Source organism: Chrysemys picta, chromosome 1 (genome assembly GCF_011386835.1).
Source record: "Chrysemys picta bellii isolate R12L10 chromosome 1, ASM1138683v2, whole genome shotgun sequence".
Classification (NCBI taxonomy): Eukaryota; Metazoa; Chordata; order Testudines; family Emydidae; genus Chrysemys; species Chrysemys picta.
In genome coordinates, this window is record NC_088791.1 from 349952785 (window position 1) to 349971355 (window position 18571).

General features: G+C 48.8%; 2 protein-coding genes across 2 annotated transcripts; both read left to right on the top strand.

Annotated features, from left to right (window-relative positions):
• The first annotated feature begins 1610 nt into the window (after window positions 1-1610).
• LOC101934954 (olfactory receptor 51G2-like) lies at window positions 1611-2546 on the top strand. The gene has a single exon (XM_005311407.2). It carries the CDS (start codon window positions 1611-1613, stop codon window positions 2544-2546), a length of 936 nt encoding a protein of 311 aa, XP_005311464.2.
• Window positions 2547-13755: 11209 nt separating this feature from the next.
• LOC135981632 (olfactory receptor 51G2-like) lies at window positions 13756-18350 on the top strand. Its single transcript, XM_065584982.1, has 2 exons — window positions 13756-14682; window positions 18273-18350. The coding sequence occupies exons 1-2, from the start codon at window positions 13756-13758 to the stop codon at window positions 18348-18350; spliced, it is 1005 nt and encodes a 334-aa protein (XP_065441054.1).
• Window positions 18351-18571: the final 221 nt, after the last annotated feature.

An 18571-nucleotide genomic window follows, 5' to 3' on the forward strand; every position in this document is an offset into this window, starting at 1 on the left:
GCAAAGAATGGGTTGACATGTGTGTAGTAAAGTACAGATATGCAAATTGAATGCCAAAACTTTTCATCATAATACAAATCAAAGGTTCATGACATGCATGTCTAGCCAAGCTAGCAGTAGAGTTGTTGGAATCTACTATAGGAAGGAGCATTGATAACAGTTCGTGGCCTTTGTTTTAGAATTACTCCAAATCCTGTTTGCGATGGGTTTGTGCTATTAATTTTTTTGTTCAGTGAACCATTGTATGATACTGTCTCCTGGTAACTGACAAGAAGCTGTTTCTAACACTTACATTCAGGGTCCTGCTTTCATTCACTCTCCAAGACTTGTGCAAGGCTTTCCAAAGAGTCCTGAGAGAACAGAACCGCTGGTCTGTGTTTCTGCAGAGTAGAGCTGAGGTGCAGCAAAGGGGAGTATAATAGAGATTGAATATAATTTATGTCCATCAACTGTTACACACTCATGGCTGAAGTAAGTGGCACACTCAGCTGGATATCAGTGCACACCGAGTCTTTGCACTATTCACCCTTTGCGAAGCGAACCCTCCCCCCCAGCTGAAATAACTGTCAGGGTTAGCTTGTAACTTGCCTGATATCTACAGGCCTGCAGTTCCTGTGAGGATGAAAAGAAGCTTGTTGGATGACTGAGTTTTCTGGAATCAGCCAATGCTGACCAGGCAAAGCACTTCAGCTTCTCTTGGAGGGATTCTTGAGAGTCAGGGTGTATCACCGGGAGCATTTGGTAAGGGAAAGTTAATAGAGGTTGGTTCTGATTGAATTTACACATGTAAATCTGGAGTGATGCTGTTGAAGTCACTGTTACTGAATTCAGAACCTGGCCCTGAGAATTGATCCCATGTGCTACAAAGAGGCAGTGGTAGAATTTCGACTGAGGAGTGAAGAAAGTAAAAAAAAATGCATATAAAGAGGCAATGAAACACACTTATAAATCGCTTCAATGGAGGACAGATAATACAATGACCACTTTCACCCTGCACTTGCCATGTTTTTATGCATGTCACAATACAATGGGCCACACTCAGAAGTGAAGGGCCAGAAAGGGTTTCTGTGTGAAAGTTACAACTCTAAAATCACAGTTATCAAATAGGGTGTGGAATTCCCAGCCACAAGATATCAATGGGGATCAGAGCATGGCAGGATTCAAAGAGGGATTGGTGCTTATAGCGGTAATTGGAAAATCCAATTTCATTAGTGAGAATTTTTTTTTTGTCTTGGAAGGGCTCTAAACCCTCCTGATTTACACCATGAAATATGTCTAACTAGTGGGTTTCAGGGGGAAATTTTCCCTGGGAGCAGGTTATTCATAGCTGCCCATTGCAGGGTTTCTTCCACCTTCCTCTGAAGCTTCTGGAACTGGCCCCTGAATACTGAGCTAGATGGACTGCAGGTCTGATCCAGTCTGGCAGTGCCTATCTTCCTATCAATGGTGTAAATCCAAGACTATGTTTTTGATGATCTTCCTTGAGATCCTGGGAGTCTCTAGACTTGCACTCAGAGCAGAAAGATGTCTCATTAAATATCAGCTCGTCTCCTGTTCTTTTTCCTTTCAGGAAGGAATGTTGAAAACTCCTTGGACCTGCCCAGTACATCATGTCAGCTGTCAATGACACCAAATTCCAATTTGAAGTTTTCCTTCTCACCGGAATACCTGGAAAGGAAGACGTCTATCTCTGGATCGCTATCCCCTTCTGCTTAGTGTATGTTATTTCAATAGTAGGAAATTCAGTCATTCTGTTCATTATAAAAACAGATCCAAGCCTCCATGACCCCATGTACATTTTACTTTCCATGTTGGCTGTCACAGACCTTGGCTTATCGATAACCACCATACCTACGATACTGGGCATATTCTTGTTCAACTCTAGGGAGATCAGCCTCGATGCCTGTTTTGCCCAGCTGTTCTTCATCCACTTGCTTCAAGGTATGGAATCCTCCTTCCTCTTGTTAATGGCCTTTGACCGATTCATTGCAATCTGTAACCCACTGAGATATGCTTCCATCTTAACTCCACCGAGGTTAGTCAAAATGGGACTGCTGTGTGTGCTAAGAGGGGTAGCCGTAGTATTACCACTCCCTTTTCTGCTGAAACGGTTCCAATACTGTCGAGCCAACATCCTCTCCCATTCCTACTGTGTGCACCAGGAGGTCATGAAGCTGGCTTGTGCGGATATCACAGTCAACAATATCTATGGCTTGTCTACTGCACTCTTAACCATGGGCTTGGACTCGCTGCTCATCTTCCTCTCTTATATGATTATCCTCAAAACAGTGCTGAATGTTGCGTCCCATGAGGAGTGTCTCAGGGCCCTGAACACCTGTGTTTCCCACCTCTGTGCTGTCCTGCTCTTCTACATACCAGAGATCGGCTTGTCTGTGATACACAGATTTGGGAATAGCTCTTCTCACTTGCTTCAGTTTGTCCTGGGCTACTTCTATCTGCTGGTCCCACCCCTAATGAACCCCATCGTGTACAGTGTGAAAAGCAAACACCTTCGTGCGAGGATAATCAGGGTATTCATCAACTGAAGGGTCAGTTCCTCACACTGCTCCCATACTAGTGACCTGAGAGTCGAAAAACACGGGCCACAGCCATCTGTTCCATCCTGGACCCTTACATCCGAGAAGACATGAGCTACTGATCTCCACTCTGTAGAGAGAGGTTCAGATGGTGTCTAAGACCCAGAGCAAGGGGAGAGGGGCTGGTGAGGGAGGAGAGTGCAGTCAGGGAAGGAAACCGAGGCAGGAAGCAGCATTTACAAAGTGACTGTATTCATGGAGAGCCAGGGGAGTGGTGCCCCTAAACAGCAGTATCGGTGGCTGCTCCGACCTCAGAATTCCTGTCGATACAGTCAGTAAAGAGAGGGGATGTAGATGTTGTTTCCCCTTACACATGTCCTGTCACTGTCCCGTCTCTGACTAATCATCCAAGGGCCATGACAAAAGCTGCAGAGTTGTTCTGCAGTCGCAGTCCTGGCCCTTCCTGAGCTCTCTGGGTGCTGTGTGATCCATGGAGCTGCACCAGCTGTGGACAGGGGCTATTCCAGGGGCACAGACACCCAGCCTTCCCCTACGCCCTCAGCCAGATTCTTGTGACTGAATTGTGTCAGAGATGATTAACACAAGAGCCACAGGAGAAGCCATTCAGGTATCCCCTCTCCCAATGATAGCTCTGCACACAGTACACCTGCTGAGCCCTCTTCCCACCGAGGCAGAGCAGAGCTACATGTGTGAGTGAGTGTCTCACACACAGGAGTCCTGGCAAGAGACTCAGGCCCAAATTCCCTCCATTTGTGCTGCCCCAGCTGCTTGGAAAGGGTGGAAACACACCTCAACTCCCTCAGAGAGGCACAGCTGGCTCCTCTCCCAGCCTAGCTCATGCAGTTTAGGGCGACCACATTCTCAAAAGGTAAAAGCAGGATACATGAAGGAGTCCTGCCTCCCTGTGACCCTGCCCCTGCCCCTCTTCTTCCCCCTAAGGCTCCACCCACTCCTCCTCCTCTTCCTCTGAGGCCTTTGCCCCATCTTTCCCCCCACAAGGCTTCATGCTCTGCTCCTCCTCTTCTCCTTGAGGGACCACCTCCTGGTCTTCCTGAAAGCCGGAGCTAGGCTGTGTTAAGAGCCACCCAGGGATCCCGGCCTACCATGGGGAACCACGGACCCTCTATCTGCCGTGGGTGTGGGGGGAGGCAAGAAGAGGAGCAGGGGCCCAAAAACAGCCCCCATCCCATGACCCTGACTCCCCACAGGTACCAAAATGGAGTTTAGTGTCATGTGATCTGGTCACATGTCTTTGCATTCCCTGCTGGGTCATAGCAGCCATTACCCATAGGCTGTCCCGAGCGTTCTCAGGAAGGCTCACCAGCTGGGGGATAAGCTTCTCATAGGGCCTATTATTTCCCCTAATGGCCCATTCCCAAGAATAGACCCTTCATAACCAGCTGTCTAGACTGTAAGTATTTTGCCTAGTGGGTGTCACCCAGGTGTAACTAGACAGATTCATAGATTCTAGGACTGGAAGGGACCTCGTGAGGTCATCGAGTCCAGTCCCCTGCCCTCATGGCAGGACCAAATACTGTCTAGACCATCCCTGATAGACATTTATCTAACCTACTCTTAAATATCTCCAGAGATGGAGATTCCACAACCTCCCTAGGCAATTTATTCCAGTGTTTAACCACCCTGACAGTTAGGAACTTTTTCTTTTTCCTATACATAGTCAATATTCATAACCTCAGATGCAAAAAAACCCGCATATGCGTGGGATAATCATATTCTGCCAATCATAACTTTTCCATAGACCGCTCACAGGACACATTTTACATATAGAAAGCTCAGGATCTTCAAGAAGAGACAACTGCGTGGTAGCAGACTGGGGCGGGGGGGGACACTAGGCTGGAGTCACGGGGGCTAGGGAGGCTCTGTGATTGCCTGGGGGGGGGGCTCTTGGAAGCCATTACCACCAGATGGAGGTCATCCCAGCCCAGCCCTCAGGCTGCTGTAAACTCCACTGAGTCATGGGGAGAACAGGACAGCAAATCAAACCCCTGGAACTGGCTCCTTGCCATCCCCGCTCTCTGCAGCACAGAGGGGAGCTCTGCTGGCACAGCAGAGAATCCAGCCAGGCCTGTCACCGCTCAGATGGCTGGAATGCTGGGCCTGTGGTCTGGGCACGGCTCTGTGACTCAGGAGAGCTGGGTTTGATTCCCTGCCATCTGTGACCGTGGGTAATCCATAGGCTGTCTCTGCACCTCTGCACAGGTGGATAATAGCCCTACCCTGCCTCACAGCGGTGGCGGGAGGATAAATACATTCAAGATGCTCAGATACTCTATGACCCTTAGCTCAAGGCTATGGCCGGGTTCCACAGAGCAACACCCCTGACATTAATCTATCAAAGGCCTCTTACCACAGCCTCCTGTGACAGATGGCTTCTGGGAAGCTCCCTGAGTCCAGCCCCTTGGTGTCTGTGGCAGATGTGGGGGTGCTTGGGGGAGACAGTGAGGGGTAAGTAGTGGATTTTTGAGGGGAGTGTTGCAGCGTGACAGGGACGGGTGTTTGTGAGCCATTGAGGCTGAATTGATCTAACTGCCGAGCAATGGCCACAGGGGGTTCATCTTAGATGGTCTGGCTGGGAGGAAGGAGTCTGAGGGCAAAGGTCACTATGGTGACTGGGCCTAGGCTCACACAGGTTTCAGTAAAGGATGTGCGATGGGCTTTGTCACAGAGATCCCCTTGGGACTGTCACCTGATGTGCTGAAATTATCTCTGATCTAGTTTTCCCTGCCAGCTTGGGACCTGCTCAGCAGGTTACCTGTCTCCAGTACCCAGATACCCAGTTCCCAATGGGATCCAAACCCCAAATAAATCCGTTTTACTCTGTATAATGCATATCTAGGGTAAATTAATAAGTTGTCTGACCCCTATAACACTAATAGAGAGATATGCACAGCTGTTTGCTTCCCCAGGTATTAATCACTTACTTTGGGATTATTAATAAACAAAACTGATTTTATTAAGTATAAAAAGTAAGATTTAAGTGGTTTCAAGTAATAATAGACAGAACAAAGTAAGTCACAAACAAAATGAAACAAATTCGCAAGGCTAAGCCTAATACATTAAGAAACTGATTACAGGTAATATCTCACCCTGAGAGATGTTCCAATAAGCTTACTTCACAGACTGGACTCTTTCCTAGTCTGGGCCCAATCCTTTCCCCTGGTACTGTCTTTGTTAGACCAGCAGACATCTCAGGTGATAAGCAGGGGTTTTCTCATGACTGGCAGCTCCCCCTTCCCCCCCCCGTTCTGCTCCACCTCCTTTTATAACTTTGGCACAAGGCGGGAATCCCCCGTCTCTCTGGGTACCCGCCCCTCATGCTAAATGGAAAAGTACCAGATCTAAGATGGATTTCACCACCATGCAATACGGCCACATGTCTCCAAAACCTCCAGTCTCCACCTCCCACAGGCCAGCCCACACGCACACGGGAAGGCCCGCAGGCAAACAAACCATCCACCATCAACCGTCACAACCAATGGGAGCCATCAAGCCCCCTATGTCCCATTGACGGCCCCACACGCACCCGGTGGTACCACAACAGTGACTCAAGTCCGCATCCTAGCTCCCCAAATCCAGACACAGAAACAACACATGCAAACAAACAGGATGAACACACCCAGCAGACCACAAGCTTTCCAATGACATCACACAAGTGACCTCTCGCATAAAGCACATGCCAGCCACATCACACTCACACTCACAAGCATACCTCCCCAAGCAAGTGGAGTGCAACGTCACAGGCTGCTTCCACAAGAAAGGGGCAAACCGATGGGAAGATGCTGTCAGGGACACAGGGAAACTAGGCTGGGTTCCAAGAGCTCCTTGGCTTCCCAAAAGAATGTAAGTTGGGCCAGTTCTGTTCCTCTATCTCCAGAGCAAAGCCTGTCGAACTTAGGTTGTTGTGATACATGAGATAAATGAATGTAGATGTGTGACAGCTGCCTGCTATATTAAAACCTTTTTCTCTGATGCTTTCTGCTATTTGCTAATAAACCTATTAGTTTTAAGGAAGCTGGGGGTGACTCTATAGCTCTGGTCACATACCCCGAATGGAAGAGACTGAGGTTTCCAGACGGGCATTCTTGGCGATTAGCATTTAGCGCAGTTGGGATTGTGTTCCCAACTCGAAGAGTGGGAGAATTGTGAGACTCGCCCAAAGACAGGAAAGAACCTTGTTTAGAGGATAAAGACACCATATATCCTGGTTTTACTGTGGCAATAGAGACAATGGAGACTCCCGCATGCATCCATAGGATGGTGAGTGTGGGAGGCTGATAGGGACCTTATGCTGCCACCTACATGTGTGGTCCTGTAGCACAAAGGAGAGAGGCTCATGCTTTGGGGGTAGGGTGACCATACATTACTTTTTGGCTGAGGCAGTCCATTTTTAAGCCCTGTCCCAGCCATCCCAATTATTTTTTTTGGCAAAAGGAGGCATTTGTATTGTTTGCTCTTGCTGACTTGATCAGTTGGCAACAGCCAATGGGACAAATGCCCACTTCTGCCAATAAAGTGGGGCAGTGGGGAGCGAAGGAATGTTTCCTTTTCACCCATTTTTTGAGGTAAATTTTGATAGAAAACAGATCATTTTTCTCTGAAAGCTCAGCTGCCATGATGCTGCCCAGCTGCAGCTGCCTGGATCCCCAGGAGAAACTGAAGGCTTTTCATCTGCCTCGTCTTCATAACATTAATGAAGTTTGCACTGACCGAGTCTATGGCGGCACTCTGGGTATGGAAATGTCAAAACCTCCCGACCAGTCTATGGCTGGGGCATTGTGCCCATCATAGAATCATGAAGATTAGGGTTGGAAGACACTTCAGGAGGTCATCTAGTCCAGCCCGTGCTCAAAGGAGGACCAACACCAACTAAATAATCCCAGCCAGTGGTTTGTCAAGCCGGGCCTTAAAAACCTCCAAGGATGGAGATTCCACCAGCTCCCTAGGTAACCCATTCCAGTGCTTCACCACCCTCCTAGTGAAATAGTGTTTCCTAATATCCAATCTAGACCTCCCCCACTGCAACTTGAGACCATTGCTTCTTGCTCTGTCATCTGCCACCACTGAGAACAGCCGAGCTCCATACACTTTGGAACCCCTCTTCAGGTAGTTGAAAGTTGCTATCAAATCCCCCCTCACTCTTCTCTTCTGCAAACTAAATAAGACCAGTTTCCTCAGCCTCTCCTCATAAGTCATGTGCCCCAGCCCACTAATCATTTTCATTGCCCTCTGCTGGACTGTCTCCAATTTATCCACAACCTTTCTGTGGTGGGTGTTGTCAGACATCACTGATGAGGTGCTCTGCTCTGTCAAATGTGGAGGCCCAGAGATTGTGGGTGGGTGAGAGTAGCTACCAGTGGATCACTGATATCTGTGTCTCACTTTGGAGATCCCTGGATCCAGGGTCCCCCTTTTCAATCCTCATGGAGAAGGAAAGGGACTTCCCCTCCTGGAATGATCTGAAGGAAATTTCCATGTAGGGAGCCTTGTGGAATCTCCCTTCACTTCCCTGGCCTGCACTCTGAGTTTGTAATGTAGGACGGGGGCTGCTGGTGAGAAATCAGGTCCTATATTATTATTATTGTTTTATGTTATGTTTATTTCAGCAAGATCACAGCTGTGACAGCATCATCGTTACCACTCGGCTGCACCCAAGGTAGCCCTGTGACTAATCGGAATCATACAAACAGTGATGACAAGCCTGGATTCAATTGTAAGCAGAGTCAGGATGAGCTCTACCCTGACATCTGGTGGTGAATTATGGCGAGTGTGGAAAAGAACTCCAGGGGCTGATCTTGTTTGCATAGGCACACCCACTCGCCTGGCATGAAACCACAGCAACTCAAAGTGGTTACTTTGGCTGGTGTGGGATCCCCAGTTTCTCTGTTATTGGGGCAGGAAGAATAAAGTTTTGTTACCCTGATTCTGTGAATCAAGGCCAGTGGAACTGTTGTATGACAGAAGGACTGAGTGAGTCATTCACCATTACCTAAGTAGGATTTGCTCGTCAAGGGGCATGGGTTACAAAACCCAGTGAATGGAGAGAGGATGGGGACAGGTATTTGTACCTGATGGTTTGGCTTTCTCCCTGAGGGGGTTGAAACACCAAGTGCACTACCTCCTCTCTCCACTGTTGAATGTCAGAGCTAACTTTGATTCCCTTAGGAGTCTAGTTACAGACTGCTGAGCTGAGTTCACTTTGGGCCAGTAGTGCACCAGCACTGGGGCTCCCCTACTACTAGCTGAAATCACTAAGAGCTGAAATCACAAAAGAGCTAAAGCTATTTAAGAGCTGAGATCACTGAGGCTGTGTTAACTAGTGGGGGAGCCTGAAGCTATATTGCTAAGCTAACTTAGCTTAGCGGGGGTGAGCGGAGCGGAGCGGCTGGAGGAGCAGCTAGCAGAGCAGAGCCTTGTGGGAGCGGCCCAAGGGACGGCTGGAGTGGAGCGGAGCGGCTCACAGGTCGGTGAGCGGAGCGTAGCGGCGCGGCTCACAGGTCGCTGAGCGGAGCGGAGCAGCTGCCAGAGCAATTCGTGGGACGGCAGGAGAGGGACTGCGGGTGGAGTGGAGCAGTTCGTGGTGAAGGCTGCGGTGGAACCCCACGGAGAAGCAGCCGGTTGGCCTCGGATCACATAAGGTGCCCCTTAACAACCTGCTCACCCCCCCCCCCTTTGAACTCTGGGGCTGCACTGATCATGGACAGAGACTTTGGGGGGTTGTTGGACTTTTGGGACTTTTGTGATTCTTGGGTTGCTGGACCCAAGAGACTTTGGGATTGGTGGACTTTTGGGACTTTGGTGATTCTTGGGTCGCTGGTTTCAAGAACCAACGGGAGAGGACACGGCCCAATTTGCTGGGGTGGGTCTTCGCTCATGATTTGGTCTAAGAACTCTAGTTGTGGTGTTTTTCCAATTTAATGCTGATGTCGTTTACCTCATGTTATTAAACATTTTCTGTTACACTCAGACTCTGTGCTTGCGAGAGGGGAAGTATTGCCTCTTAGAGGCACCCAGGGGGTGGTATGTAATTGTCCCAGGTCACTGGGTGGGGGCTCGAGCCGGTTTTGCATTGTGTTATTGAAATGGAACCCCTAGATACAGAACCTGGCCCTTGTTGCTGCCAACTTAGATGGGCAGAAGGGTTACACAATTAATAGGACCTGCAGCAGGGCTGGCGCTGCATTCCGGTTGACTAGCATCACCCCACGTCCCCTGTGATTTGGCCTCCTGCAGTTTGCCATTGGCTGTGACGGGGGCTAAAGCTGGTGTACAGTAAATCAAGCAGCTGAGATGCCCTGATGGCCAAGTGGCCCCCAAGGGAATGTGCAGCCATGCTTCATAAAGACACTTGCCTCCCTGTCCGAACAGATACTGCCTGCTGCCTGTGCAACCTCTCCGATGACTCCCTGTTCTTTAGGGTGAAAAACTCTGGTGTCAGCGACTCCGCTTCTAGCAGGAATTTGGTACGTTGGAAGGTTTCAGTATCTTTACAATGCAAAGTGATGTGTAAAGGCTGCAAACTGTTTCCATTTGCAGATGTTCTGTGCAGCGGCCGAGGACTCAGCTGGGCTGTCGGGGTGACTCAGTGACGGGCTGGAGGGCAGGCAGCGCTAGGTAGCTTGAGAACACCTCCCTTACATCTGCTCATGCTGCGTGGTGGGTTGTTCAAGCTACATAGAAATCTGACATTCAAAGTAAGCTCAGAGTGTTAAAATCCTGATGCCCCGAATCAGGATTTTTCAAGGCGTCCCATTTCTGGAGGTGCCGTGTGCTCTGGGCTATACCAGGGGTTCTCAAAAGAACTAGATAAATTCATGGAGGATAGGTCCATCAATGGCTATTAGCCAGGATGGGCAGGGATGATGTCCCTAGCCTCTGTTTGCCAGAAGCTGGGAATGAGTGACAGGGGATGGATCACTTGATGATTCCCTGCTCTGTTCATTCCCTCTGGGGCAGGTGGCGTTGGCCAGTGTAAGAAGACAGGATACTGGGCTAGATGGACCTTTGGTCTGACCCAGTATTGCCATTCTTGTTTTTATGTTCTTATGGTCCCAATCCTGCCAGGGGCTGAGCGAGATGGGACCCCCGGAATATCAGTGACTAGTTCACAAATCGCCTCAGGTATATTTGCTGCTGGAAATTTAGTCAACAAATACATTTTCAAAGGTTTTATTCTCTGGCTCGATTGTGAACACAGAATTCAGAGCTGCGTTGCTCTATAGTAAGAGGTCTGATAGGGCGTATTTCTTTTTCCTGACTGGCTGAGGGCTCCAACATTTCTGTCCTGTAGACACTCCTCAGAACTACTGGCATCTCTGCTCCCTCTCTGGTCTCCGAGTGCCAGATGTCAGGCCTCAGACACTGGCCTCTCATTGGGTGGAATCCTGCGGTCCTCCCGCCCTCAGGTTGGGCCCTGGGCTACAGCACACTGCGGGTTGACTGGGCTTGCCCAACAGGTCCAAATGCGTTCGGCACCTGTGGTTCTTCCCTTTGGGAGTCTGTGAGTAGTGGTGAGACGAGTGACCAGCCAGCCTTCTGGAACCAAAATACTGTTTAATCTGAACAGAACGAAGAAAGTGTAACATGGGAGAATAAGAGGGTTTTCAAACAACAGTTTGTACACGTCCCTGAGTCTAAGCCCTCCCACTCTGACGGGGACCTAGGCAGGCGAAGGGCATTCAGACTTCCCCAGCGGTGTCTGTGCCTGTCAGTCTGAAGAGCTTCTGAGCAACAGCTGCCCGACCTCTGGACAGACTCCCAGCACTGGCAAAACAAGCTGTGTAATGTGGCTGTAGCCCGGGAATAGGATCTTTCCAGCTTGTAGCTCCAGGGTTGTCTCTCCCTCCCTGGGGTGCTGACTGAGCGATGGCTTTTCTTGAGTTGTTGCTTCTCTTCCTGCTTCCTTTTTAGTAGCCTGGTGTTAAACTAAGATGAGCCGTACTGGTTTCTCCCAATATAGGTATAGCATAAACATCCCAATACTTAACCCAATAAAGCTCTACAGCAACCATCCCAAGCACTGTGTTTAACTCACACATTCATTATTGCAGCTCAGCTCCATGTCTGTCCCAATGCCATTCCTGTAATCCACATTTTATGAATACAGAACATAGGCAGCCAGAGAGAGAGAGAGAGAGAGAGAGAGAGAGAGAGAAGGAGCAATAAACCACTTTCATGTGTGAAATGAGGTTCCATTTCCATGAATACTCATGCATTTGACTTTGAAAGCCACTTCCTGCAAACCCTCAGCGTGCCTGAATAACAGGTGCTGGGGTCACTGTGTACCGGAGAGTGAGAGCTCAGGGAATGAATATTTCATATATCGATCCCAATGGCGGTCACTACTTTGGATACCGGCTACAGACTGACAGAACAGAACCTGAGGAGAACCAGTCAGCTATTAAACCAGGGACAGAGGAACTACTAGACTTTTGTTTGCTGACAAGCGACTGAATGAGGGCTGAGACGCTGCGATCTTTTAAGGTTCTGAAAAAATCCAGATGACATGAACTAGGTTTTAAGTCCCACTCTAAGCTGAGAAATCATCTCTGAAAGAAGATCAGAGGGGAAAGAATGGGTTGACATGTGTGTACTAAAGTACAGATATGCAAATTGAATGCCAAAACTTTTCATCATAATACAAATCAAAGGTTCATGACATGCATGTCTAGCCAAAGCTAGCAGTAGAGTTGTTGGAATCTACTATAGGAAGGAGCATTGGTAACAGTTCGTGGCCTTTGTTTTAGAATTACTCCAAATCCTGTTTGCGATGGGTTTGTGCTATTAATTTTTTTGTTCAGTGAACCACTGTATGATACTGTCTCCTGGTAACTGACAAGAAGCTGTTTCTAACACTTACATTCAGGGTCCTGCTTTCATTCACTCTCCAAGACTTGTGCAAGGCTTTCCAAAGAGTCCTGAGAGAACAGAACCGCTGGTCTGTGTTTCTGCAGAGTAGAGCTGAGGTGCAGCAAAGGGGAGTGTAATAGAGATTGTATATAATTTATGCCCATCAACTGTTACACACTCATGGCTGAAGTAACTTGCACACTCAGCTGAATATCAGTGCACACCGTGTCTTTGCACTATTCACCCTTTGCGAAGCGAACCCTCCCCCCCAGCTGAAATAACTGTCAGTGTTAGCTTGTAACTTGCCTGATATCTACAGGCCTGCAGTTCCTGTGAGGATGAAAAGAAGCTTGTTGGATGACTGAGTTTTCTGGAATCAGTCAATGCTGACCAGGCAAAGCACTTCAGCTTCTCTTGGAGGGATTCTTGAGAGTCAGGGTGTATCACCGGGAGCATTTGGTAATGGAAAGTTAATAGAGGTTGGTTCTGATTGAATTTACACATGTAAATCTGGAGTGATGCTGTTGAAGTCACTGTTACTGAATTCAGAACCTGGCCCTGAGAATTGATCCCATGTGCTACAAAGAGGGAGTGGCAGAATTTCGACTGAGGAGTGAAGAAAGTAAAAAAAAATGCATATAAAGAGGCAATGAAACACACTTATAAATCGCTTCAATGGAGGACAGATAATACAATGACCACTTTCACCCTGCACTTGCCATGTTTTTATGCATGTCACGATACAATGGGCCACACTCAGAAGTGAAGGGCCAGAAAGGGTTTCTGTGTGAAAGTTACAGCTCTAAAATCACAGTTATCAAATAGGCTGTGGAATTCCCAGCCACAGGATATCACTGGGGATCAGAGCATGGCAGGATTCAAAGAGGGTTTGGTGCTTATAGCGGTAATTGGAAAATCCAATTTCATTAGTGAGAATTTTTTTTAAATGTCTTGGAAGGGCTCTAAACCCTCCTGTTTTACACCACAAAATATGTCTAACTAGTGGGTGTCAGGGGGAAATTTTCCCTGGGAGCAGGTTATTCATAGCTGCCCATTGCAGGGTTTCTTCCACCTTCCTCTGAAGCTTCTGGAACTGGTCACTGGATACTGAGCTAGATGGACTGCAGGTCTGATCCAGTCTGGCAGTGCCTATCTTCCTATCAATGGTGTAAATCGAAGACTATGTTTTTAATGATCTTCCTTGAGATCCTGGGAGTCTCTAGACTTGCACTCAGAGCAGAAAGTTGTCTCATTAAATATCAGCTCGTCTCCTGTTCTTTTTCCTTTCAGGAAGGAATGTTGAAAACTCCTTGGACCTGCCCAGTACATTATGTCAGCTGTCAATGACACCAAATTCCAATTTGCAGTGTTCCTTCTCACTGGGATACTTGGAAAGGAAGACGTCTATCTCTGGATCGCTATCCCCTTCTGCTTAGCGTACGTTACTTCAATAGTAGGAAATTCAGTCATTCTGTTCATTATAAAAACAGATCCAAGCCTCCATGACCCCATGTACATTTTCCTTTCCATGTTGGCCGTCACAGACCTTGGCTTATCGATAACCACCATACCTACGATACTGGGCATATTCTTGTTCAACTCTAGGGAGATCAGCCTCGATGCCTGTTTTGCCCAGCTGTTCTTCATCCACTTGCTTCAAGGTATGGAATCCTCCTTCCTCTTGTTGATGGCCTTTGACCGCTTCATTGCAATCTGTAACCCATTGAGATATGCTTCCATCTTAACTCCACCGAGGTTAGTCAAAATGGGACTGCTGTGTGTGCTAAGAGGGGTGGCTGTAGTATTACCACTCCCTTTTCTGCTGAAACGGTTCCAATACTGTCGAGCCAATGTCCTCTCCCATTCCTACTGCGTGCATCAGGAGGTCATGAAGCTGGCTTGTGCGGATATCACAGTCAACAATATCTATGGTTTGTCTACTGCACTCTTAACCATGGGCTTGGACTCGCTGCTCATCTTCCTCTCTTATATGATTATCCTCAAAACAGTGCTGAATGTTGCGTCCCATGAGGAGTGTTTCAGGGCCCTGAACACCTGTGTTTCCCACCTCTGTGCTGTCCTGCTCTTCTACATACCAGAGATCGGCTTGTCTGTGATACACAGATTTGGGAATAGCTCTTCTCACTTGCTTCAGTTTGTCCTGGGCTACTTCTATCTGCTGGTCCCACCCCTAATGAACCCCATCGTGTACAGTGTGAAAAGCAAACACCTTCGTGCGAGGATAATCAGGGTATTCATCAACTGAAGGGTCAGTTCCTCACACTGCTCCCATACTAGTGACCTGAGAGTCAAAAAACATGGTCCACAGCCATCTATTCCATCCTGGACCCTTCCATCCGAGAAGACATGAGCTACTGATCTCCACTCAGACCCAGAGCAAGGGGAGAGGGGCTGGTGAGGCAGGAGAGTGCAGTCAGGGAAGGAGACCAAGGCAGGAAGCAGCATTTATAAAGTGTCTGTGTTCATGGAAAACCAGGGGACTGCTGCGTTGTTGGCCCAAAAGAGTCGTATTGGTGGCTGCTCCAACCTCAGAATTCCTATGATGTCAGTATAGAGAAGGGATGTGGATGTGGTTTCCCATTACACCTGGCCTGTCACTGTCCCGTCTCCGACTAAACATCCAAGGACCATGGCAAAAGCTGCAGAGTTGTTCTGCCATCGCAGTCCTGGTCCTTCCTGGGCTCTCTGGGTGCTGTGTGATCCATGGGGCTGCACCAGCTGTGGACAGAGGCTATTACTGGGGCATAGACACCCACCCATCCCCTACGCCCCCAGCCAGATTCCTGTGACTGAGTCGTGTCAGAGACCTGATTAACACAGGAGCTCCAGGAGAAGCCATTTAGGCACCCCTACCCGACTGATAGCTCTGCACACACCATACCCGCTGAGCCCTCTTCCCACCGACGCAGAGCAGAGCTACATGTGTGAGTGAGGCTCTGACACACAGGAGTCCTGGCAAGAGACTCAGGCCGAGGTTCCCTCCATTTGTGCTGCCCCAGCTGCTTGGAAAGGTTGGAAACACACCTCAACTCCCTCAGAGAGGCACAGCTGGCTCCTCTCCCAGCCTAGCTCATGCAGTTTAGGGCGACCACCTTCTCAAAAGGTAAAAGCAGGACACATGAAGGAGTCCTGCCTCCCTGTGACCCTGCCCCTGCCCCTCTTCGTCCCCCTGAGGCTCCACCCACTCCTCCTCCTCTTCCTCTGAGGCCTTTGCCCCATCTTCCCCCCCACAAGGTTTCATGCTCTGCTCCTCCTCTTCCCCTTGAGGGACCACCTCCTGGTCTTCCTGAAAGCCGGAGGTAGGCTGTGTTAAGAGCCACCCAGGGATCCCGGCCCACCATGGGGAACCACGGACCCTCTATCGGGGGGGGGGCAAGAGGAGGAGTAGAAGCCCCAAAGCAGCCCCCATCCCATGACCCTGACTCCCCACAGGTACCAAAATGGAGTTCAGTGTCATGTGATCTGGTCACATGTCTTTGCATTCCCTGCTGGGTCATAGCAGCCATTACCCATAGGCTGTCTGGAGCGTTCTCAGGAAGGTTCACCAGGTGGGGGATAAGCTTCTCCTAGGACCTATTATTTCCCCTAATGTGCCAATAACTGGAATAGGCCCTTCATAGCCAGCTGTCTAGACTGTAAATATTTTGCCTAGTGGGTGTCACCGTGGTGTAACTATACAGATAAATAGTCAATATTCATAACTTCAGATGCAAAAATAAAAATATGCATAAAAGTGGGATAATCATATTCTGCCAATCATAACTTTTCCGTAGAAACCTCACAGGACATATTTTTTACAAGATGTGTTATAACTATGTCACAATCATATCACAATGATGAATATGGGGGCAGTGTCAGAAAAGCCTCCTCAGCTGCCCTGGAACCTGCATGGCACAGATAAAAAGCTCAGGTTCTTCAAGAAGAGACAACTGCGTGGTAGCAGACGTGGTGGTGGTGGGGGGGACTGGGTTGCAGTCACGGGGGCCAGGGAGGCTCTGGGCTTCTCCAGGGGTGGGGGGCTCTTGGAAGCCATTACCATCCAGCGGAGGTCAGCCCAGCCCTCAGGCTGCTCTAAACTCCACTGAGGCAGGGGAAGAATGGGCCAGCAAATCAAACCACTGTAACTGGCTCCTTGCCATCCCCACTCTCTGCAGCACAAGGGGGAGCTTTGCTGGCGCAGCAGAGAATCGAGCCAGGCCTGTCACTGCTCAGAGGTCTGGAAGGCTGGGCCTGTGGTCTGGGCAGTGCTGTGTGACTCAGGAGAGCTGGGTTTGATTCCCTGCCCTCTGTGACTGTGGGTAAGCTATAGGCTATCTCTGCACGTCTGCTAAGGTGGATAATAGCCCTGCCCTGCCTCACAGTGGTGGCGAGAGGATAAATACATTCAAGTGCTCAGATACTCTGCGACGCTAAGCTCAGGGCTATGCCAGTGTTCCACAGAGCAACGCCTCTGACATTAATCTATCAAAGGCCTCTTACCACAGCCTCCTGTGACAGATGGCATCTGGGAAGCCCCATGAGTCCAGCCCCTTGGTGTCTGTGGCAGATGTGGGGGTGCTCAGGGGTGACAGTGAGGGGTAAGTAGTGGCTTTTTGAGGCGAGTGCTGCTGCGTCACGGGCATTAGAGTTTTTGAGCCATTGAGGTTGAATTGGTCTAACTGCCGAGCAATGGCCACTGGGGGTTCCTCTTAGATGGTCTGGCTCGAAGGAAGGAGTCTGAGGGCAAAGGTTACTATGGTAACTGGGCCCAGGCTGACACAGGTTTCAGTAAAGACTCTGTGATGGGTTTGGTCACAGAGATCCCCTTGGGACTGTCACCTGATGTGCTGAAATTACCTCTGAGCCAGTTTTCTCTGCCACCTTGGGACCTCTGGGACCCTGTCTTATTGAGCCAGACATGCTAACCTGCTGCAACGCAGACCTGCGGTCTGGGATAAGCTCCCCAAACTGCAGATTTTAGCTGAAAACTGCTCAGCAGGTTACCTGTCTCCAGCTCCCAGACACCCAGTTCCCAATGGGATCCAAACCCCAAATAAATCCGTTTTACTCTGTATAATGCGTATCTAGGGTAAATTCATAAATTGTCTGACCCCCTATAACACTGATAGAGAGATATGCACAGCTGTTTGCTCCCCCAGGTATTAATCACTTACTCTGGGTTTATTAATAAACCAAAGTGATTTTATTAAGTATAAAAAGTAGGATGTATGTGCTTTCAAGTAATAACAGACAGAACAAATTAAGTCACAAACAAAATGAAACAAAACACGCAAGGCTAAGTGTAATACATTAAGAAACTGATTACAGTTAATATCTCACCCTCAAAGATGTTCCAATAAGCTTACTTCACAGATTGGACTATTTTCTGCTCTGGGCCAAATCCTTTCCCCTGGTACTGTCTTTGTTAGATCCAGCAGACATCTCAGGTGATAAGCAGGGGTTTTCTCATGACTGGCAGCCCCCTCCTTCCTGCTCCACCCTCTTTTATAACTTTGGCACAAGGCAGGAATCCCCCGTCTCTCTTGTTACCCGCCCGACATGCTAAATGGAAAAGTAACAGATCTACGATGGATGTCACCACCATGCGACATGGCCATATGTCTCCAAGACCTCCAATCTCTACCCCACCCCCCGGGCTGGTCCTCACGCACACAGGAAGGCCTGCAGGCAAACAAACCAATGCCCCATTGACGGCCCCCACCCGGCGCGACCACAACAGTGACACAAGTCCACATCCCATCTCCCCAACTCCAGACACAGAAACAACACATGCAAACAAATAGGATGAACACACTTAGCAGACCACAAGCTTTCCAATCACATCACACAAGAGACCTCTTGCATAAAGCACATTCCAGCCACATCACACTCACAAGCATACCTCCCCAAGCAAGTGGAGTGTAATGTCACAGGCTGCTTTCACAAGAAAGGGGCAAACAGATGGGAAGATGCTTTCAGAGACACATGTAAACTAGGCTGTGTCCCAAGAACTCCATGGCTTCCCAAAAGAATGTAAGTTGGGCCATTTCTGTTTCTCTATCTCCAGAGCAAAGCCTGTCTAACTTAGGTTGTTGTAATACATGAGATAAATGAGTGTAGATGTGTGACAGCTGTCTTTTATTTTA